This window comes from Syngnathoides biaculeatus, chromosome 8 (genome assembly GCF_019802595.1).
Source record: "Syngnathoides biaculeatus isolate LvHL_M chromosome 8, ASM1980259v1, whole genome shotgun sequence".
Lineage (NCBI taxonomy): Eukaryota > Metazoa > Chordata > Actinopteri > Syngnathiformes > Syngnathidae > Syngnathoides > Syngnathoides biaculeatus.
Genome location: NC_084647.1, coordinates 27145459 through 27170183, shown reverse-complemented (window position 1 = coordinate 27170183; position 24725 = coordinate 27145459). Strand labels below are relative to the sequence as shown.

General features: G+C 40.7%; 1 protein-coding gene across 6 annotated transcripts in view; it reads right to left on the bottom strand.

The window, feature by feature from the left end:
- Positions 1–24725, bottom strand: part of grik4 (glutamate receptor, ionotropic, kainate 4) — a 255732-nt gene that overhangs the window by 182297 nt on the left and 48710 nt on the right. For all 6 annotated transcript variants that reach the window (XM_061827586.1, XM_061827585.1, XM_061827587.1 and 3 more), the window contains 2 exons: positions 11480–11644; positions 6610–6707 (listed from right to left, as the gene is read on the bottom strand). In XM_061827586.1, the coding sequence (XP_061683570.1) occupies positions 6610–6707; positions 11480–11644 (263 nt within the window). The remainder of the gene's footprint in view (positions 1–6609; positions 6708–11479; positions 11645–24725) is intronic.

Here is a 24725-nt window from a genome sequence, read left to right as displayed (position 1 = left end):
AAGCAAGCCAGAGTACATGTCAACATCCATGAGAGAGGATTCCAAATGCTGGTCTCGATTCAAAAAGTCTACGCTCTTCTCCCACCAAAATGGATGAGCTAAATCTTTTTAAAAAGACGAGTAAAGACTTCAGGCTTTCTGCTGCCCCATGCTTCACGGAGACATAGCTATGTGAACCCCTATGGCGCTGTAACGCTTCCCAGCTTCGGAGTCCACTGAAAAGACGTCACGGAGCTATCAAGGCAAAACAAAAAACGGCGTATGCTCTCATATCAATGAAAAATGGTGTGCCAACATCTCGGTGCTCAACACACACTACAGCCCTGACTTGGAGTCACTGATTTTAAACTGTTAACCCTTCTACTTGCCACACTAGTTTGCCTCTTTCATCCTTGAAGGTGTCTACATTCCTCCGCAGGCTGACACGGATGCTGCACTGCTAATGCTCACTGAACAAGTAAACAAACATGGAAAAAAGCACCCAGATAAAGACCTCATTATTCTGGGAGACTTTAATAAAGTCTCAACCATGAACTCTGGCAATACAAGCAAAACACCAAGTCAAAAAAAAAAAAAACATTAAAAATCACTATACTACGCTAAATGATGCATACCTATTCCTTGTGGAGTTCTAGGCTTGACTGATCAATACTTAATCCACTTAACACCAACAAACTTAAATGTGCAAAGTCGAGGGTGAAAACAGCGAAGAAGTGAACCAATAGAGCAAAGAGAACGTCAAAGGTTGTTAGACTGCACAGAATGGAGTGTCTTTGACACTTCAACTGGCAGCCTGGATGAATAAACGGACAGTGTCACATCTTAAATCAGTTCCTGTTAACTGAGAGTACCAATAAAGACAATTTGCAAGTTCAATAACAAGGCGTGGTACCCTGCCATATTTAAGCAACTTTTTCAGGCTAAATAAATTGGGCTCTCAAACTCCTGAAGCTTGCCTACAACACTACAGTCATCTGCATCATCAAAGATGGTGACGAGTGTGCGTATCGACAAAAAGCGGAACAGCTGGAGCATTGATGCGATCAACACAACTTGGAGTTGAACAAGCTCAAGACTGTGGAGATGATTGCAGAATTCAGGAGGTATCCTTTACCACATCTGCCCCTCAGGCTGTTCAACTGCCCTGTGTCAACTGTCAAGATCTTCAGGATCCTGGGAATTAGTCTTTCAGGAAATGAATTAGGAGACCAATGGCAACTTCTTCATGAAAAAAGCCAAGCAAAGGATGTACTTCTCGCGGATTCTGAGGAAGCACAGCCTGCCACAGGTGTTGTTGAGGCAGTTCTACACAGCAGTGATCGAATCAGTCCTATGTTCATCTGGTCCAGTCTGGTTGGGTACAGCCACAAAAAAACAACAAACTCTGACTCCAACGGACAATTATGGCTTCAGGAAAAATCACCTGTACTCCCATGCACATAAAATCACACATAAAATCCTCGTGGACCCTCCATATCCTGGTCACCACCTCTTCCAGGTCCTTCCTTCAGGTAGGTGCAATAGAACAATGCGAACTAAAACCAGCAGAGATTTCAACAGCTTCTTCCCTCTTGCCATTAAATTGCTACTGGATAAGTGACTCTCCGTAATGTGTTTCATGTCTCAAAGTATTAAGTAAGTATAGCTCCACCTGCTAGAGACAAATTTCTTGTGTTTTTGATATGTCCAAAAAATTTTCCTTTCTGAGGAAAGATAGAGTGCGGTGTCATTATTACGAACGGCCCCCTTGCCATGACGAGAGCGAGCCTCGTTTGACGGAGTGATCACAAGCTGGAGAAAGTCGGTCCTCGTGGATTGTCCACTCCATTGTCAGGTAAAGAGGTGCTGCTGCCAAGAGTGCAGATAGCACTGGTACCCACTCAGATTTATAATGACATTGACCCATTCCCTCCGCTTTTTAATAAGCCCCGCTTCCTTAAGTCGGATCTTACAAGACAGAGATGGAACCCGACCAATTTGCTTCCCACTTGAAACACAACCTTTATAGTTACGTGTTTTGTTGTACATATGTAAGGCATTGGTAACAATACACTCCTTACCACCTTAGGTGTCGGAAGCTTTGTAAATTACATGGAAATTGGACACACTGTAACGGCGTTGCATCATAAGTCTCATCATCCGTGCTGTAAAAAAACGTGTTTGCTCAACTTAAAACTGAGTAACAATTAAGTGGCCAGACGACAGAGACACCTGGGTCCAAATAACATAAAACACATTACACTTCAGGGAAGATGTATTTTTGGTCTGATTTAGATGGCTAATTAAATACTATACTTGAAGAACTGGGTGAAGTTCTGAATAGAAAAGTGACATTTCTGCCAAATGACCACTGGAAGGAATAAGAGTACTTGGTGTTTATATAGAGGGTGGGGCTGACTCATGCAGTTCCCTGGTGACGTCAATGCAACCCATTTTTAATCCCATCCAGTTATATCTCAACAATTCAATAGCAATGTTCAGTCCATGCACATTTTCCGCACTTACCATCAACATGTTTAATGTATTTACAAAGAAAAGACAAATGACTTTGGTTAATATTTTAGTTTTTTTTAGTTTTACAGTCAGTGGAAACTGGGAGTGGAAATACTCTAAAAAGCTTGTTGGAAGATTGCTTTTGATAATTGTTCATACTTGACCAAACTGCTATTTCGTTCGCTGCTATGAAACTGCTATTTTGTTCGCTGCTATGATCAAAAACTTTTTTTAATTGATACTGCATTTATCTTTCATAAAAATGTGTGTGTGTATGTGATGATTGTGCATATACAGTAAGAGTCCTGTGATAATTTAAGACATGAGTTAATTTTTTGGTTGGCTTGTATTCCACGGAATATGGTACATTCGTATGGTTATACTGTACATTTAGTTTTGTATAAGATAAAATTGTGCCTTTGCCTATATTTTTCATCTCGTGGGGGTTTTAGGGTAGAGGATTGCAAGTGATCAGGATTTGGGACGCAACATTAGGCCACCAGCCAATCTTCTCATCTCCTGCAGAGCGTTTTTCACCAAGGCCTACTGCAGACTATCAAGTATTCAATAAAGGTTTATTTCCCACAGGCTTGTTTCTCTCCCATGCGGTTGGATGAAGCTGATTTGCTGAAGTTTCTGAATTATTGTACAATCTGGGTATAGAGGTTTTGCCCTCTCCAAACATAGGCAGAACAATTTTACCCTGTGATCGATCTTTAATACACGCAGATGCTTTTTGCATTCATGCAGGATCTGTTACCGGTGGACCTCATTTGATGATAATTGACGATTCCAACTGTCTTTTGCAATAAACTTTCATATTTTTTCACTTCTAGAATTTTAGAAACAATTCCCGTTCCAGTAAATTCTAATATGATCTTTCCAGAGTGTTGTGGGCATTCATGTTTATGTTCTCAGGAGTAAAGTGACGGAAGATTAGAAAATAGGTTTACAGAGTCAAAATGTAAATTATAGATGTGGAGGCACCCTGAGACAGCATTAAAGGCAATCAGGAGTGGTAGTAAGGTGCTCATCGTTTCAAAGGAAGCGATGAAACAAATATTGTCTAACAGCCATTTTTCACTGAAATAGGGTAGCTGAGGTTCCTGGCAAGACCATTACACATGACAGGAGGATTAGACCTTAACACTACAGGCTGGCATTTAATTAAGAGGCCCATATTTGACAATTTCCAAACTCACTTTTGGACAGAAATATTTCCAATACACACCAGAAACTGTACAGTATTGCTTGACAAGGTGTTTTTTTTTTTCTTTCTTCTTTTCCCTGGAGGTATCATTTTGGGGTTTGGGAAAGACATTGGAAGAGCTACCAGCAGTTAGTCTTTAGACAATCATCTGAATAAGGTGGGGATTGTGCAATGAGGATCCATTAAGAAGGTACTCCAAACTAATTATTTTATCACATTAGCTCTTAAAACATTGCTTGCTTATCCAAAGACGTTGTTCTTGTAAAGTGAAATGAAAATGAACATCTTCCAAATTAACATAGCACAGAGAAGATTGCTGTCAATGTTGTAATGGTGGAAAGCATTTTGTTGATATACTGTTTCTCCAAGCGGCACACTGGATGACTGGTTAATACACCAACCTCACAATTCTGAGGAATGGTGTTCAAATCCTGGCCACAACTGTGTTTGGGTTGCATGTTCTCTGGTTACTCTGGTTTTCTTCTGCATGAAGAGTCTAGATTGCCCACAGTTGTGAATGTGAATGATGGTTTGGGTAAGCCCCGGGATTGGCTGGCAACTAGGTCAGGGTGTACCCCGCCTCCTGCTTGAAGATAGCTCGGAATGGCTCCAGTACACCTGTTACCTTTTGAGGATAAGCGGTACATAGAAATAAATGGACTGTATCGCCGTAATTAAATATTACATCGTTTCCAGTCTGTGCAGGTTTTCAGTAATTATCTTCAAATATACTGTATTTAGAAACAAATCTCTGAATGAATTTGGTTACCAGGGTCTTTAAATTTTAATTTAGGATTTTCTTAAATGATATGAAACTCAAATAAAAATCAGATGGCAAATAGTTTCCCAAGCACTCATGATTCACTCACAACCAGTTTGCTATCCAAAGAACATCTGACTTCAAATGCCGTATAGAAAGTTGAGTTATATCCACAAAGACCTCCATTATCCAACTTTTCAGGGCAGCAATATCCTGCTCAATACGAAGCTGGCACTGAAACATCAATTCAGAACATTCAGAGATTCTGACGCCACCTGCAAAAACCTTGAGGGGTTGCATCAGATCTATGGTATTTCTATTTGTATCTCCAGTGAAATATGTAAAAGTCCTCTAGGTAAATCTTCAATATTTACACAGTAGGATTATCACAGTGAGTATTGCAAAGCAGTCAGCTCAGACAATCAATCCCAAGTGACACTTGGAACAGCAGAGCTTCAGTGTGTTTTCTTGTTTGACTGACTGAAAAATGGCTTGTAGCACATGATGTAACCGAGACAAATGCTAAACGCTTCCTACGCACATAACGTATGTCGAGTCACAACCACATTTAAGAATAGCTGATTACCAGCATAATACACAACATAATATTCCCTCGTTTACAATCTTACATTAATAATTGTTATATAGATCTTTTAAACTGTGCTGTTTTAAAGAAAATTATAAAAATAAAAATTATTAAATTATAGAGGGGAAAATCTTTTCACTGGCAAGAAAAATGTTGCATGTCATGCCAACACTTTGTATTGCAATAATGAGCTGTTTATCGTGGTTTGAATGTTTATACGAATGAATGATGTGCATGTGTTTTCCCTCACATGACCTGGAAATTATCAGGATGGACTCACTCAATCTCTCTTTCCTTACGCATGTGCACGCATGCATGCATACAGAGGCACGCACCCACGCACCCACACACGCACACACACACACACACACACACGCACACACACACACACACACACTTTGAAATGAGTGAGTGAAATGAACAATGAGAGCAGACAAATTAACCTCAATTTAAAAAAATAGCCAATTTCACAGAGCAAGCATTTTCTTACAACTTCAATAGGTACACTTGTAGGCACACAATCCCTTATAATTGCTCTTCCATACAATGCAAACATAATTATGCTCAATTTTGGTAATCACCATTAGAGTGGCATTAGTTGAAAAACATGGTTTTAGCCAGTGAGGCAGCCATTTATGTGCATGGAAACACATTGCAGTCATTTTTGGGTTAAAATGGATGCCACAACCTAACATGCGGGATTTTGGAACATGGGAGGAAGCTGCACTACCGGGAAAAAACACACGGAAGGCTGGGGAGAACATTCAAATGCCACAAAGGAAGGCCACAGACCAGATTCTAACCCGGGACCTGAGACAGACCTGCAAAAAGACAACTAATCAACATGCCACTATTTTAAATTGGGAAAAAAAAAAGGTTAAACATTGCACAGTGAGCGGCTGGTTAGCACATCCACCTCAGAGTTCGGAGGATTCGGGTTCCAGCATGGGTTTTCTCCGGGTGCTCTGGTTTCCTCCCACATCAGAAAAACATGCGTGGTAGGTTAAGTGAAGATGAAATTGTTCATGGGTGTGAATGGTTATTTGTTTCTATGTGCCCTTAGATTGGCTGGCGACCTATTTGGGGTGTACCCCACCTTTCATCCTCAATTAGCTGCGATAGCCTCCAGCATATCCGCAACCCTATTGAGTATAAGCGGTGTAGCAAATAGATGGAATGATTAAAAGTTACTTCACTATTCACAACAATGTCATGCAACTCCACATATAAATAACAATTTGGTAATTATTAGCTAAACTATGTTCTTAAAAAAAGAAGGTGACAAACAAAACTAGAAATCTTTTCTATCCATTAGCTTGTTGCTGGAAATCTTTGTGAGTACAATAACCTGAGTAGATGGCTTATTAATGCAATGGGAGTAAAAGAAGCTCATAAGTGGGGTTACAGCATGTTTGAATTCATTTTCATAATTTCCCAGCAGATGCGAGTGACGAGTAAAGCCCATTGTGGGGTAGTCCTTACTTCATCCCAGCAATTGTGGATAGTTGTTAAATCCAAATTTGCATTGCGTAGCGTGGCCTTGTGGGTAAATGAACTCACCTCCTTCTCGCCGCAGATATTACTGATGATGGAGTTGGAGGCTGGACTGGCAGAGGGACCGAGAACTGCCACAACCCCCTTGGACATGATTTGGCACACTGGGAGAGGAAAGAAAAATTTTACCACTCTGGTGCCTTAATGAGATATTACAAATTATAAAACCACTATGCATACATATATATTTGTTAACCAATTTCAATCAACCTGGTATATCCAATGTGGTAGATATGATTTGGGGGAGGATTTATTTGTGAGACAAATCAAGATGCAGATGGCACATCAGGTAGTTGACCTTTCACATGATGCCTTTGTCAGTGAGGTGATTGCTGTTTTTATTCTTTTCTTTTGATTTTATTTTTTAAATGCCTCAACAGTGAAGTCTTTCCTTATAGGAAAGTTTGCCCCAACAGTGGATTACTTCTGTTTACAATACCCCCCCACCCCCAAGGTAACATTTGTTAAGCATCATCCGACATGGATTTTACTTCAATGTACTACTGTAGCTTGTGTGAGGATCTGATATCAATATGATAAGACTGGCATAAGGGAGGTGAAAGATAAACTGAATTAAAAAAAAACTGAGAAAGGCAGTAAAACAGAAGTGGGCAGTGATAAACCTCCAGTCACAAGAACATAATGAACTCTGCATACACATTTTATCGGCTTTACCTTTGGGGGATGGATACTAGAATTCTGCCTTTTACATTGTATAGTACACAGACCGCATATTTTAATCTCCCATTGCGCAAAACAGACATTTCTTGTGGGTTTATAATCCCTGGCTTCCAATTAAACTTGTATGGCCAATGAAGCGAGACAGACAAAAGAAGAACATGTAAGTCTGAACATGTGTGTGCATGTGTGTTTGAGGGCGTGTGTGTGTATGTGAAAGCAGCAAAGGAGGACAAGTTTCAGGCCTGTGTGGTGTATCCAAAGGCACTGAATCGAATGATTAATAAATAATCCCTCAGTCACCCGTGAGACCTGCAAATACGTGCATATGTGCACATTTGCAGCACGTGCCCGTCCACACATTTCCACCCGTTTCCATGGCTTCAGCAGATTATGAGGCTGAATGGTGTGACTGCAAGCCAACACATTGACACACTTACATTGGCACAGGTAGGAGGCGTGCATGTGCCCCCTCACCCCACCCCCACGCCCCAGAAAATGCATCAATGCTGCTTGGAATCACGTTTTCAAAGACAAGCCTCGGGTGGGGAGAAGTCCATTTTCTTTGCTTTCCATCAATTTTCACTGATTAATACCAATGGTTCCAAAATTTTAATGGGTTGTACAGATGGACAGGGATATGTAGACAATGACGGCTTGAAATGCGTCCACAAAAAGACCATAGAGGACATTAAAATACAATGATGCACTCAAGCCCTTTGTTGTCTAACCTACTCATCATGTGGTCTACGTGCTTATTAAAGATATAGTTGCAGTAGAACCTTTAAAGTCATACATAATCCATGCTGTGACTTCCACTTTCCCAAAGTAAAGTGATCCATACGCATCCTAAACCACGTCACTGGTGTCGGCATCCTAAACCACACCCCTGGCGTCAGGCTGGAACCTCCAATGTCTAGATTTGGTCAATTTTATATTTTCCACAAATTTATCATTTTCTATAGACTATAGTACCGTAATTTCTCATGTGTAATACCAACTCCAAAAGTTGACCTAAAAATTTTGGAAAACCGTGCTACGTATTCTATGTATAATTCATGTATGTATATATTAGAATACATGCTTTTGGTTCTATCCATGTGACCAAAACACAAAGGAAAAGCTGTACAACATAAAGTTTTCTTTTTTTTTTTTTGCATTTAAATGTGTTATATGTGTTTTGCACGGCCCTCTACATTTTCTTGAAACAATTGTACCCATCTTACAAATTCTGCCAGGGTAATCAAACATATCAGCACAACTGTGTGTTCTCTCGTTTACAAAATAAAAGTCAGGCTGCAGGTTTCACAATAAGAGTGAGTAAATGAAAATGAACTATTTCATGTTCAAATAAAGTGCTTAATTTCATAATTATTCTTTGAAAACCCAACAAAATACCAATTACAATTTGTATTTTGATCTTATCGGTAGAAGGAAAATCATACCTTGCTTGTAAAAATGCCTTGTACATAGAGGAGGTAGCAGGGTTTTCCAGAATTTGCGGGTCGAATTAGGGGTGTGCGTATTCTACATGGGTATACACTGGACACGAGAAATTACATCGATCCATCCATCCATCCATTTTCATTTGCCGACTATCCTCACGAGGGTCGCGGGGAGTGCTGGAGCCTATCCCAGCTGTCAACAGGCAGGAAGCGGGGTACACCCTGAACTGGTTGCCAGCCAATCACAGGGCACATCGAGACAAATAGCAGTCGCACTCACAATCATACCTAGGGGCAATTTAGAGCGTCCAATTTATGTTGCATGTTTTTGGGATGTGGGAGAAAACCGCAGTCCCCGGAGAAAACCCACGCAGGCACAGGGAGAACATGCAAACTCCACACAGGCGGGGTTGGGATCAAACCCATGTCCTCAGAACTTTGAGACCAACGCTTTTACCAGCTGCTGAGAAATTACAGTATGTTTTAAATAATTTTAATAATGAAATAGTCTTTATTTGATGTTTACTGTGACTGTAAAACTTATATACAGAAAGGCAACAAAGATTTTGAAGCTTTTTTTTTTTTGCCAAACTTTGTTCCCACAGCGCAGGAGAGTGCAGCAGAGAATTGGTTGGTTGACGGCTGGGACTTTTTAGATCAGGTAGCGCTCCCTCTCTGATATGCCCATCTAACCGCAGCCACTCATCCATCCCTAATTCAATTTTTCCGTTGAGTTGCGTATATTTTCACACACAAAACATTCGCCAAGTGCACACAGACAATCCTGCCACATCAACCTGCTTCACTGTAACATGCCTGAAAAACATTTTGAATACCACTGTGTAAACCAGTTACCGAAAGTCATATAAATATTGAAGCTAGTGAATCAGTGTTGTCAATGATAGTGCCTCTGAAGCGCCATCAGTGATTTAAAAAGGTTCACATGGAAAAATCCACTCAGTGCGCTTCAGTCACAGCAGATTAGACTAACCACATCATGCATATCTCTTAAATTACTTGCGTACTTTTAAATTAAAACATTCAAAGGGGAACGGTGAGAATGCAGAATCTCAGAGGCTTCCATTATTGGAGAACCAGTTTCAATGTGATATTCACAGCATTTTAATAATAATGGTTGACACCGGAAAATGCTTCTGTGCAAGGCACATGTTTATCAGTCTGGTGAAAATAGCACAGCAACTAGTCAACATTGTATGTTGAATATTATGTACATAGTATTTACTGCACGTCACTGTAATCAAAAAACAGTCACACAATTTCAGATCATTTCAATTCAATTCATTCCCCTTTGGTGGAATATTGTTGTGGATTATTTTTTGTGATGAACTAAAACTTTTGTACTTTGTGCAGCTGTGTAAGAATACTATACATTTTCACGTCACGTAACGGGGCACAACAATGCTTTCACACTCATTGCTGTACGTACTGTTTTTTGACTGTTATAGTCTTCTTAGAAGTGTCTTTTCATACAACTGTGTACTATAATTATGAGTTCAAGACTACTGCACAATGAAAAACACCCAGTATTCTAAAACCCAAATATTTTTATGACCAGCATGACAATTGTCTGTGCAATTCACTGAAAAATTAACAATCATGGAATGAGGACTTCAAACTAACCCAAATAAATTGATGAAAAAAACAATTCATAGGTAAAGTACAAGAGCTTTTCCCACACTGTTTTCCAAAATAATGTCCCTTTTGTGCTATTTGCGCTGTGGCGACCCTTGACGGGACAAGCCGAAAGGAAAAGAAGAAGAAGACATCAAGTTAGCATTTGTTCGTGATTTTGTGCATGGGTACAATGTTTCTTTTATTGTGTTGTTTCTTATTGTGTTTAACGTTTAGAGTTTTTTCAAATGTTCTTACATTGTTATTTTGTACTTTATCCTTTTTGAACACCTGTGGCAGAACCAACTTCCCTTTAAGCACAAAAGTCTCAGTTTGAAAGGTCATAATGATTTTAAACCATCCACCTGGAAAACCCCTTGCAATTTCGGCCTGTTTTTAAGGTCATCTTGAATGTTTTCAAAGAACAGGAAACAAAAAAAATAAAAACGCAACAAATTTAACAACCAAGAGTCCAGTTACATCTATGTATGTTTTATTGATATTGGGGCAACTTCGGCAATCGTACTGTTAGGCTAACAATATATGTATATATATATATATATATATATATATATATATATATATATATATATGCACACACACACCAATGTTCTTCATGCCACCAGTGATTGTATTTTTTTAAATTCATAATTAAGGTCTAATAATTACAAAATCAAATTTAACCCTTATTAATGATCCACTGACACAAACCTTGAACACCGTGAATGAATTAATTCAATCACTGATTGAATTTGCACACTTTGCTACGTGGCTGGACTCCTAATTAAAAGTTTGGGCACACAGAAACATTCCACGACTGGTGTCAACAAAAACACATTTAAAATGTGTCCACAATATTGTTAGTCTAATAGCATAATTTAAAAAATAATGGTAAACTTACTGTCAAAATGTCGATGGAAGATACCAAATGTGCTAAAAATTTCTTAAAGTTACCAAAAAAATTGAAAAGAAATCAAGATTCTGAGGAAACAAAGAGTTCTATTTAAAACCCAGATTAATTAATTCATTTTCCCCAAGACTTGACTTCATATGACTGATTGACGTTATTTTACTCAGTTCATCAATCAGCCTCAATAAGAATTCAAAGTGCCCTTACTTACTTGTTTCGCCCATTTCATATTCGCTGTCTCGAAGCAGCTCAAAGATGTCCACTTCCAGCTTTCCCGTGATGGAGCGATTGCTCCTCCTGTTGATGCTGTCTTTGGCCAACGTGATGGCCAAACGCTCTCCTCTGCTACACTCCATAGGGTCATCAAGGATGGCAGCTGCACAAAAAGGACAAAGATGACATGTTGTAATTGTATGTAATTGATGTCTTGAAATAATCTCCCCCACTTACTCTTAAAGTGCACTTAATTCATTTCAAAGCCCCTCTTCGACATTTTGTCCATATCGTTTCAATGGATCAAGAGGGATGAAAACAGTTTGATAAAAATGAAAGAAAAGGGGGCTTTAAATGTTTAGACTTGTTTTATATCAGACAAAAGAAAATATTTGCATCCAGCAATGAAGGCACGATTGAAGGACCACTTTACAGTTTACCATTGAAATATTATAAGGTTAAAAAGCGCAAAAATTTTAGGTCCCTGTAAAGTGAAAAAGTTAAGTTTGTTAAACCTGGCAAAATTGAATGATGAAAACAAATCAGCAAGTAAATTTATGGAGACCACAAAATAATGGAAAATCACAACTGTGCCGGATAACTACTACTGATGCAAATGAAAGTGCTCAAGTTCAAACACAGCGGGGGAGAGGCGACTCATACAGGACACACAAGTGCTTTCACTGGCTGATGTTTTTTTTTTCCTCTGATGACTATTCAACTACACTCACCTTAGGAATGAACTACTACAATTCTACATTCCACATTTAATTCAGCTTTATTTACAAGCAGAACTACATGCGTATGGTCAACACACAAAATTGAGATTTGAGCCAAGAAAAATGCATTGTGACCGGTGTTCTGTCTTTGACATGTTGGAAAAGCTACTACGCATCCAAGTATCTTCTGGATAGTAGAGAGTACAATAATACAATTGAATTACACCACACTAAGAATTTAGTGAGTACCATAATAGCCGGCCTATAAGCCGCGACTTTTTTTCCACACGCTTTCAACCCTGCGGCTTATGCGGTGATGCGGCTAATTTGTGCATTCCTTCTAACGGCCGCAAATGGGCACTCGAGCGGAAAAGGTAAGTCTCAGACCAGTGGAATATATGTGCCAAAGTGACTTTTACAGGTATGTTTTGTTTTAACCAGCCCTGTTAGCGCTGTGCTAGCATTAGGGCTGTGCTATGATGTTGCTGCTGTTGTACTGCCGTGTCTCAATGATTTTTACTATGTTTTTTTTTCAACCCGGCTCTCTTAGAGCCGCACTAGTGTGTTTCTGCTATGTTACTGCTGTGTCTCAGTGATTTAGGTATGTTTTTTTTTTTTTAACTGGCTCTGTTAGTGCTGTGCTACCGTGTTGCTACTGTGCAGCTGCCGCAGCTGTTCTGTTTTTTATCGGTATATTGTTTTTATTTGTTTTTTTTTAACCAGCCTTGTTCGTGCTACCGTGTTGTTGTTAAGCTAAGCTAAGGTATTACAATTTTGAAAACTCTTTCTGTGTAACGACTTTCTTTGTAAATATCTCGTGTTTCAATGTGGGCACTTGCAGCTTTTACACAGGTGCAGTTATGTATGTACCAAATAGTATTTCCTTTACAAATGTACTGGGTGAGGCTTATAATCCGCTGTGCTCTGTAGGCCGGAAATTACGGTAGTTCTTTACTGATTAGAATCATTCCCCTAACAAGGAGCCAATTCCATCAAATCTTTTTTTTTCTGCAATCACCCCCACATTGTACAACCCTAATGTGCATCCAAACAGACCAGAAAATGTCTTGCAAATGTCACACATCACAGCCAAGAGTTGTTAACAAGTCAGACAATTAATTAATGGATTTAAAAAAAAAAGAAAAACGTGAAATCAGGCTTCAAAATGAGAATTGAGACTTCCACCTTTCAGTCGCTGTGGGCTCCGAAAGTCTTGTCTACCACAACTTTTATCAGCTGTCAGTCAAAGAAGTACCCCTACTCATGGCTTCTCCAAAGCAAGAATTTGCAATGACTGTATATGTTCTTTCAGTGGCCCGTTAATTGATGGTAAGGAGGAGGGGGGAAATCATCCTGGCAGAGGTACCAAGGTGACCACAGTGACGTGTTCACTGAGGTTCAGCCTTTGGCAGGCATAGCCAGATGACTTTTCCCCCCTCCTGCTCCATGCTCTGCGACGTGTGCCTGACAACCCTAACGTTGTTGCACTGGACCTCCGGTGTGTTCTCCATCCAATGTCGAGTTGTCAACGGGGAGCACTGGACCCCGTCCACTTTTCTACTACCTTGCAAAGCAACATACGTGTAGCCGTACTGCAGAGACACTGTTTCCCAAATAACTCAAAATACACTACAATTCAGAGAATATCTGTTTTTCCGAGTTGTGGGCAGAGTTTATTCCCATTTGCATTCTATACTGGTAGCAATAGGGTAGTTAAAATGAAGGAGTAAATGCCAATTACGCCGAATGGCCACTGTTGGGGAAAAAAAAAAAGTGGTTGGTGATTACATAATGAGGGAAGGCCTAATGCTAGAAAGCTATGGGTCCCAAGCCCACTGACATCACAGGGCAACGTTTTAGCCCCGCCCAAGAAATCTAGCACAAAGAGATGATTATGTTATAGCTCAAAATGAATTCCTCTCAGTCTTTGCATGTGTTTTCAGCACTTATCTTCAAACATATATATTTTTGAATTGAAAAACAAAACAAGGGTATGAGTTTGGTGACATTTTAAGGGCATTCTAATTTTAGAAGTTCCTCCTTAATTTTAACCCACGGGGCTTTTGTAAGTCGCACACAGATTGTTATCGGCTTTTGATAACAGTAATCAGAGTCATGTGATCTTGACTTACAACTTTGTTTTCCCTCCTGTATTTCTCATCTCATTAGTGCTAAATTTATTTGACAAGAACAAAATGTGTGATGTCACCCCCAAGCAAGACTGAGTCACAAACATGGCACATTGCACAGGCCTGGATATATGCAGCCTATTTATCCAGACTAGTTAGCCCGTGTCTGAGAAACAAAATAATTCTGATGTGTCCCGATCTTATGGGTCTCTCTCATTTAGGACGGGTCAATATGTGACAGCTGGCAAACAAGGAAGACTGATTTCATACACAGAAAGCATGAGCTGGCCCTTGATCCAGCAAAAGCAATCGATGAGTTGCTGGGAGGTATGCTGAAGCTGTGGACCATGGAAGAAAGTCTTTGTGATGGCAGGCATTAAAAAAAAAAAAAAAAAAAAAATACAGATTCCGCTGAGAGCGCAAAGCCGCAATAGAAAGTGATCTTAGGAGGTCTATTAGCGTCTCTACCAGATGTGATCCTTTTGTAAACATGCACGCCTGGCTGATTTGCTGCGTAACACCCTTTGAGCATTAAACGGCAGCGAACTAACCAAACTATTAAGCAAATCAACTTTTCATTTGCAACAATAGTTGAGTAAGGCACATTGGCCTTTATTGCATGGGCCAGTGCAAAGCATTCAAATTTTATGCACTACTCTCATTTAAGGAAAGCAAGCAGTTCTAACTTCACAAGGGTACAGTTGGGAGAGATTAGCCCTGATCTGGCTTGTGCTCCCTCAACAGGTGTGATGTTGAGATGCCAACAGCTGCATCAGCTACAGTACTTGCATAGATTGCTAGACATCACACCTGTGTGCCACAGTCTAACCACCCAATTGAACAAAGTGGTCAGAATTTCGCATGAGTACTGTGGAACCAATGAACAACAACAACCAAAAAGTAAATATTGAGACTGATTCATGAACAAAAACCCAAATTTTCCAGTACCTGGCGTCGGGTCAGGTACAGGATACGGTAACTGGTCCCCCCGCCCCCACTTCTCTGCCTTGCGTTATGGAGGCTCTGGCAAGGACACATCCCCAGGTCTCCCAGCACTCCAGGCTGCTCTCTGGCCCGTCATGTTCTTCCCAGATTTTTAATGCGCTACATACATTCGCACATCCTTTGGGGAGCTGTTTGGCCTGGGTGGGGGTGACTGGTACAGATTATCATTGGCCTGTGACTGTGTTGCCTCACCTCCATCAGTCTCCAAAATCTCAATGCAGTACATCCCACCACACACGATTATAAGCTAGAGATAATGGTTGCCAGTCTTGGATCTGGTAACCCTAGTAATAAGGCAGGTGTGGGGTCTTCACGTCTCTTGACTTGACTCGTGGACCAACCCAGCGGCCAGGCCTATCTTCGTCAATGAGCTCATAGGTTTGACAGATAAAATACAAATTTAAATGCTTGAGTTTGGACCACTTGCACCAAAAAGGCTATACTGACGGTTGGCAACCAATTCAAAGTGTAGCCCGACTCTTGCCCAGAGTCATCTGCGAAAGGCCTCAGAATAAAATTCTAATGTTCAATTCAAAAATCATTTTTTCTGTTACTAAATGGGTTCCTTAGTTCGCTTTAACTGGTCTGAATCAACTGATGGTCTTGTAAACTCAACTCGCACGACAATGAGCAATTAGTAGCTTTTTATCTCCAAAACACAGAAGTGTGATTAGGTCACATTCCAAGCCTTATGCCATTTATCGTCTATTGGATTTAGCAGACCATGTGTCAAACTCATGGCCCGGAGGCCAAACCACCACATCATTTTATGTGGGCTTCAAAAGCCAATCGTGGGTGGACTGCATGTTTCTTGTTATAATAAAATTGAATTTACTCTTGACAGCACGGTGGAGTGACAAGTTAGTGTGTTAGCCTCACAGTTTTGAGGACGAGAGTTCAAGTCCCAACCCTGTTTTGTGGAGTTTGCATGTTCTCCCCATGCCTTCATGGATTTTCTCCGGGCACTCAGGTTTCTTCCCACATTCAAATATTAATCTGGATTAATTGAGGACTCTAAAATCCCCGTAGGCGTAATTGTGCATATGAATGGTTTGTTTGTTTCTATGTGCCCTGTGATTGGTTGGCAACAAGTTCATGGTGTACCCTGCTCCCTGCCCGAAAATAGCTAGGATAGGCTCCAGCACTCCTGTGACCATTATGAGGATAAGCGGATCAAATGGATGTAATATGAAGCGTGTAATGAAAATTGCAAACTCTGCAAATAGAACAAAATTCCAAACCTTTCTTCAAATGACACAGAACTCCAAACCAACCATCGGTAATACCGTTACGCCTCATCTTTCCTTCTCAAGAAGAAGAGAAGTAAATCAACTACAGAGCCGTACCAGTAACTCCAAACCAGATCAAAAAATTTGATATTACTACAGCCATCTGTTAACCTGTTCTAGTTGTCCCTTGGTATTTCTTCTCTCTTTTTTAAGCAATTGTAAAGAAAAATTGTATGAAGGTTGTGAAGATGAAATCTTTATAATATATATATACACACACACAATACATCATGTTTAGATTCAAATGAACAGAAATTCACACCAAAGTTATTTACCATACTACAAGACTAAAATTATCAACAAAGCGTGAGATTTTCAGGATAATTAGCACACAAAGAAAATTTTACTCCACCATAAACTCTGGTGGGTCGACCTGTTCCCTTATTATTTATTTTATGGGAAATTTAAAGGGAAAAGGTCTAGTCCTGCTTCAAAAGAGAAGCTCTTGTTCTTGCTCTGGTTCCTGACATCTTGGGGCATTAGGTTTCGACCTAGGTGGCACCTCTCTGAGCTGGCACTGCCCCATTTAATCTTTTTATCTTTTATTTTCCTCCCTCCTGCTGGCTGACACTGTGTACAGTAGTCACCGAACGACTGTTGGCCATGATGACCAAAGTGGAACCCCGGTTTTGGCCATGAGGCCAAACTACTGATCTGCCTCGGAAGCCCAGCCGATTTTGGCAAAGCTGATAGATGGATGGATGTTTTCTTCCCTCAAGTCTGCGCTCAGGTAAAAACTGTCACGAACGAGGCTCGAGGGCAGACCCAAATGCACAAATCAAGAGGCAGGCAGATAGTACAAAGGAGGTCTTTATTTGTTCCGAGGTCGGTTACCAGCAAGTCCGTCCAAACGAACAGAAGTACTAGTAGCGGCAGGCTTACAAGGGTGGTCAGGGGACTGACAAGGGTCGGTACACAGAAGGCAGAAGTCAGGCAAACAGGAGTGCGGGAACGAGGCATTAAAGACAACGATCTGGCGGAGGACTAGTCGTCCCCCAGGTCCTATATATACTGAGAGTCATTAGGGTTCATGAGGTGCAGGTGTGTGAGTGCTGATTGCCTGGCCCCGCCCAGCTTGGCTGGGTGCCAGGAGCATGACAAAAACTTCTTCCTAGATCCTTGGCCGCTGCCTCAAACCATTCTTTACTATTGCCCAAATTAAGTATGAACTGGTACACCACATATCGGGTTCATTATTACGGGTGGGGATATCTCATGAATCTTACCCTTACCCCGTAAAAGTACTTACTAACTATTCACCTTGGGCAGTTCACCCTGTCACCCTTTTCTATTTGTCTCACCTTAGAATATATTTTCCTCCCTTTTCCGTTTGATTGCATTTTTTCTCTGAATTTGTAGAATTATAAATTCAACTTGATCAAATAGCTAGAATGTGCTGTTTGTGTGAATTGAATCAAAGATTTTAACCTCAAAATTTAGAGAACTGCTCAAAGTACATTAGCATAGCAACCCTCCAGAAAATACTGATTTATCAAGATCTTTTTATTGTTGTTGTTGTTGTTAGGACCTGTTTGTAACAAATAACATAACATGTTGCGCACTTTAACAATGGAGATCATATACTAGTTACCGGTAATAACACGGTAGTTTAACTTTATCTGACCTGTAGTCGTGTGAGGTACTGCTGGCGTTTCCTTTCATGATCTTAAAATAAATTAAATCAATTTATTGAATAACCGATTCACGCTACAGGCGACCATATATTTATATGGGTTTGCAGTCATAATGATCCATCAAGGGAAACCATAGCTATTATGTGACTTGGAACAGAGATGAGTAGGGCGACACCCCTGCAATACAGAAACCGCATTGATTTCAAACTTAAATGAATTCCGACACAAATTTTAAGCAATGTCAAGCATAAAACAGTAGAAGAAAAATCATTTTGATGGAAGGGGACTTTAAAATGAAAATGTTTCCACTCTTGCACCTGCCAATTCACCTTACAGAGGGAAACTGGATGTTTTGTTTTGCCAGGAGTAACATGAGCTAACCGACTGTCAGAATCGAGGCGTTTACAGTTAACAATGCAATTGGGTTGATGTTCTATGATGGTTAGCAGTCTCTTACAGACAAAAAAAAAAAAAAAAAACTATGATGCAGCCTCACTTTCGCCATGACTTCGACATATAGTAAATGCTCTCAGTTTAAAAATGTTTCGGAAAAGTGTCACTCAAGGGTAAGAAAGTCATTATCCTTTTGAGAAATGGCCTTGCTCGTTTAATAACCAAGTTGTTAAGTCTCCAGCTGTCCAAGTGCTAAATGCAACCCTTGAATGAACTAGTTGAAGCGCACTGTATGTTGTTTTTAATGGCAATGTGCTCATGGGTGGAAAAGAAGGGAAAACCTATTATATGATGGTAAAATGGTGAGTAGTTCCCAGACTTGACTTTTGATCAAAGAAGTTTGAAGAGTGCATTGACATGACTTTCATTTGGAATGGACTTTCTCTTTAGGTCATGTTTTATTCAAAAGCACTGACAGGGAACTTGCAGCGTTTTATCACTTTCACACACTGCACCTTTTGCATCAAAAAAATTAAGACTCGAAAATACATTTACAGTTGGGGTGCAGTGATGCAAAAAAATTAAGTAAAATGTCCACCATCTATAAAGTATTGTACTGTATGAGCAAAGGTTGTGCAGGAAATTGTGAAGGTTTTGACTGCACCTATGGAGGCTAGTTGCTTGGCTCATTTGGTCGTGTCCAAAATACAAAAATTTGTCATGCCCCTGGCATCCTCCCCAGGCTGGGCGTGGTCAGACAATTAGTCGGCACACACCTGCACCCCTTTTCGGCTGATTACACCCGGTACTTATAGGACACGGGGGACAACTAGTCCTCTGCCAGATCGTTGATTCCCATGCCTCGTTCCCGCACTCCCGTATACCTGACCTACCGTGTACCGACCCTTCCCTGTTCCCTGACCGTCCTAGTAAGCCTGCCTCTTCTGATACTGCTGCTTTTCCTGACTGACTCGCTGATCATTGACCACGGACCGAATAAAGTCTTTCTGTACACTACCTGCTTGCCTCTGGAGTCGTGGATTTGGGTCCGCCCTCGAGCCTCGTTCGTGACAGAACGATCTGGCCACAACATGGACCCAGCCGACTCCGAAGTCATCCGCCGATCGTTGCAGTTTCAGAGCAGACGCCTGGCTGAGCAGGAGGCTGCTCTCCAGGTAACGAATCAACGTCTCCATGAGATCTGTGCCCGGATGGAGCCGTGGCTAGCATCCCAAGCTAGCTCGGCTGCTACGCCGATGATGGTCACTCCACCTGTCGCTCCGAGTCCACCCGTTCCGCCTGTTACGGAGCCCTCCCATGCCAGCATAACTCCGCTCTCCCGACCAGAACGTTTCTCAGGTGACTCAGGCGACGTCTAGCCCTGCCTTGCGCAGTGCGACCTCCATTTCGAACTGCAGGCGTCCGCTTTCCACACGGACCGCTCTTGGATCGACATAAATTGTGGATTTTTTTTTTTTTTTCCCCAAACAAATGAGTGAGCTGGCTAGTCTGGAAAAGGACCGAACATAAAGAAAAGAGTATCTTTTGGAAGCGGCATCATAAGATTAGGACTTTGTTAAAAAATAAAAGAACACACACGCTGAAAAAGTACCACTTGATCAAGGTTTGCAATTCATGATGTGATTCGAGGAAGTACGGAGAAAAGAGCATATAAAGGATGAAAACCTCATAGCTGACATACAGAGAAGTACTCTCTCGGGGCACCTCGATTTAGCTACTAGCTACAGTGTCTACTTTCAATAGGTTTGTAAGTTTTATTCTCTCTCTACAACGCAAGGCCAGTGTGATTGAATGGTGGGAATGAAAAGGAATCACTTGAATATTTTTCTTAATGTGAAATGTTACTGACTTGCAATTCAAAATGGCTTCTTTGGCATACAGAGTTCAGTGTCCTTACAGCAAATTGTAAAGTACAATGGCGAATGATGTACATAAATGATTTTTCAAACATTAAAAAGTTTACATTTCAACATTTCAGTTGCAATTAAAATAACCTAAAAGACAATTCATGTTTCATTCATTTTCCAAGCCGCCTATCCTCCAAAGGGTCACGGGAGCACTGGAGCATATCCTAGCTATGTTTGGGGCAAAAGGCGTGGTACAACCTGAACTGGTTCCCAGCCAATCGCAGAGCACACAGAGACGAACAACCATTTGCACTCATAATGACAGCTAGGGGCAATTTAGTGTCCAATTAATGTTGCATGTTTTTGGGATGTGGGAGAAAACCGGAGTGCCCGGAGAAAACCCTTGCAGGCACAAGGAGACCATATATGTTTCATTTTGATAGTCATTATCATTAGAACGTACATAGTTGAGCTGTTCAGTTTTTACTTAGTTTGCTAAGAGGGGCGACATCATGTTAAGCAATGAAATAACTCATTATTCTCCACAGTCGATTAAGGATTTTCAAGTAAATGATTACCTATCCCAGTTTTTACAGTTAACAATTCAACTATTCAAGTTAAGGGGCAGATTTTACTGTATTCTACAGTGACAAAGTGATTTGCCTTCCATTTCATTGGACTGCAAAATACATTACAACAATATGAAATCCAGTACCGTCTGTTATTTGAGCATTCAGTCTCACATTAATGCAACTTCAACATCAGCCCAATTTATTTTTAGTTAACTACATTATGTGACGACAGGAAGTCAATTTCTTGCCGCCTTGTCTTCTGAGAACAAGGTTTTGTAATTATGTAAGACACTACATGCACTTCCTCCAGTGGTGTGCACCACAGGGTTTGCGGATGAGCTTGATTAAAAAAAAAAGGACCCCTTCATTTTATTTTCTGTACCATCACACTAATAGGACGGCTGGCTTTTTAATGGTTCATAGGTTTCTGTTTAGGCAACAGTGAGTGATGAAGCAGAACTGTATTTGTATTTTGAGTCAATAAATGCATGGGGCTCAAATACTCTTTGTTCCAAAACAATAGGCATGTCGTTTTTGTTGTTCATTTCCCTAAAGAGTCAATGCCACTGAAAAGAAATGACATATTAACAACATCAAAATTATGTAGATTTTATTCATCCATCCATTTTCCGTACCGCTTATCCTCACGAGGGTCGCAGCCATGCTAGAACCTATCCCAACTACTTTCAGGCGAGAAGTAGGGTACATCCAGAACTGGTGACCAGCAAATTGCTAGATACATAAACACACAACCATTTGCATCTACAGTTAGAATCTTCAATTAACCTACCATGCATGTTTTTGGAATATGGAAAGAAACTGGAGTACATGGAGAAAACCCACGCAGGCATGGGTAGAACACGCAAACTCCAGACAGGCGAGGCCAGATTTGAACCCGGGTCCTCAGAACTGTAAGGCAAATGTGATAACCAGTTGGTCACTTTACCCCCCGTAGCCTCTATAATAATCAGTTTTATTCATCCATCCACTGTCTGAGCCGCTTATCCTTGCAAGGGTCACGGGAGTGCCGGAGCTCATCCGAGCTAACTTCAGGAAAAGGGCAGACTACACGTTGAACCGGTCACTAGACTGTCGCAGGCCACATTACATCAGCACTGAGCGGGAATTCAACCCACACTGCCCGCACCAAAGTCAGGTGTATGCACTACAACAGCATTTGTGACACTCATAGAGACTACAATTAATATGCATATCGAAGTGTTGAGCCCAGGCTTGTCCAATTTGAAGATCAGTAGTTGAGGGATAATGGCATTGGATGTTGAGTTGAAGTCTATGAACAGAAGTCCGACATACAAGTCCTTGGGAGTCCAGGTGTGTAAGGGCAGAGAGGAGAACAGAAGAGACGGTGTCTGCATCAGATATGCAAACTGGAAGGGGGCCAGGGAGGATGGGGGGACTTGATGTGGAGCATGACTAGCTGCTTGAAGCATTTCATCGATTGGAAGTGAGTGCTAACAGACGGTAGTCAGTGAAGCAGGAGGGAGAGAGAGATCTCTGTTTTGGGACTGGGATGCCTTTTGCCATCAAAAGAATATCCATCAATCCATTTTCTGAACTGCTTATCCTCTGAACTGGTTCCCAGCCAATTGCAGGGGACATAGAGATAGACAACAGTCACACTCACAATCACACCTTGCGCCAATTTAGAGTGTCCTATTAATGTTGCATGTTTTTGGGATGTGGGAGGATAAAATCCATGCAGGCACAGAGAGAACATGCAAACTACACACAGGTGGGGCTGGGAATGAACTGTGAGGCCAACACTTTACAGCTGCGACACCATGCATTCCCATAAAGAGTTATATGTGTACATATATATCTATATCTATCAATTTATATATATATATATATATTATATATATATATATATATATATATATATATATATATATGTGTGTGTGTGTCTGTGTGTGTGTGTAAAACCAACCCAAGTTCTACTGCTGATTACAAAAAAAAAAAATGGAAAAACCTTGGAACAAGCTTTTTTCAAGTGAAAGAAGACTAACCTCTTCGTAAAGGTTGTTTGTTTGTATATTCTCACAGAACATAATTCTCTACAGGTCTTGATGTCAAGTAAAAATCATCTGGCTGTGAATGAGTTCATTTCACAAAATCCACTAAAATATTTTCAAATATATATACTATAATATTGTATTTGTTTAACTCATATGTTCACCCAAGCATGCTACATTCAGAAACATCATTCCAACACATTCAGTTCTAATGCTATTTTAAATCGTTCCTTACCTTTGAATTATGTTGAATGTATGAAGAAACTATGTTGCAATCCCAAGAACAATTAAAATGGACATTTTTCACAAGACCTAAATACTGTGATGTGTATTATCTAAGCTTCATGAATGGTGTGAAAGGTTATTCAGTTTATGTGGGAACAGGCAGGTTGAGTTCAGTTCCCACTCAGTGAATATGGGAATGTGAATGGAAAAGGTTGTCTGTCTCGTTATGTGCCCTGCGATTTACTGGTGACCAGCCAAGGGTGCAGTCTCCTTTTCGCCTGAAATTAACTGGGGTTGGTTCCGGGACCGCTTAATGGTAAACAGGCAAAGCTGTATAGAAAATAGATGAATTTATATTCTGAGGCAAATGTACTACTGCTGTGAATCTGGAACTCCAAACACCTGACTGAAATTCACAGTTATGGACAACAAGTCTTCAAATAACCTAACATGCACATTTTTCGAATGTGGGAGGAAGTACCAGGAAAAAACCCACACAACCACAGAGAAAACAGAACCTCCACAGAAGAAAGCCAGAGGCAAGATTCAAACCCAGGACCACATAACTGTGAGGCGGCTGCCCTGACAGTTCATCTGCCTTGCTATCAACATTTTAAATATTTAAGTGAAAGTAAAATTGCATTACTCGGAAGTTTGTAAAAGGACTCCACACTCAGTTTGCTTTGATAATGTCAGCGTGATTACAGGACATCGACAGTGCGTAAAATGCACCAGCAGTTCACCTGTCAGGCGAGCACTCAGACTGATGAAACAGACACGGCCAGGTCACATGGGGAGTGGCAGGTCTCAAAAAAGACAAAATTGTCGGAGATAAGCAAAAAAAGTGTGACAACAACACACTCTTGAATATCAAAGGACAAAGGCACACATTACAGAATAGTTATGAGTGTTATATTGTTGCAATAAATCACAATCATTCATTGAGAACTGAGTCACTAATTCAAAAGGGTGTTTACTGTGATAACAGAGGTGCAACCCCTCACCGCACCCCCCAAAAAATGGTTTTGAAGGGAGAGAGTGTGTGACATCAAACAGTCTGGCAGGCTTTTTCAAAACAAGTCAGGTCACGCAGACATGAGCTGTCTGGATGGCACCAGCCCGCCCACTCCACTGCCTCTGAGAGTAAATCGACGACATGCCAGACATACAAAAGTAGATGCTGCCGGAGGTCGAGGTCCCACACTGTTTGAAATAAGACGTTGGACTGCACGCTCACCCTTCTCTTATCTTTTGTTTAATTTTCAATGCCAATGTTTAAGGGCCTGCAAACTCAGAAAGCAATTATTCGATGGAAAAAAAAATTAAATCAGCTGGGCAAAGACCAACACTCCAAATCCTAATGTCGTTATAGCTACT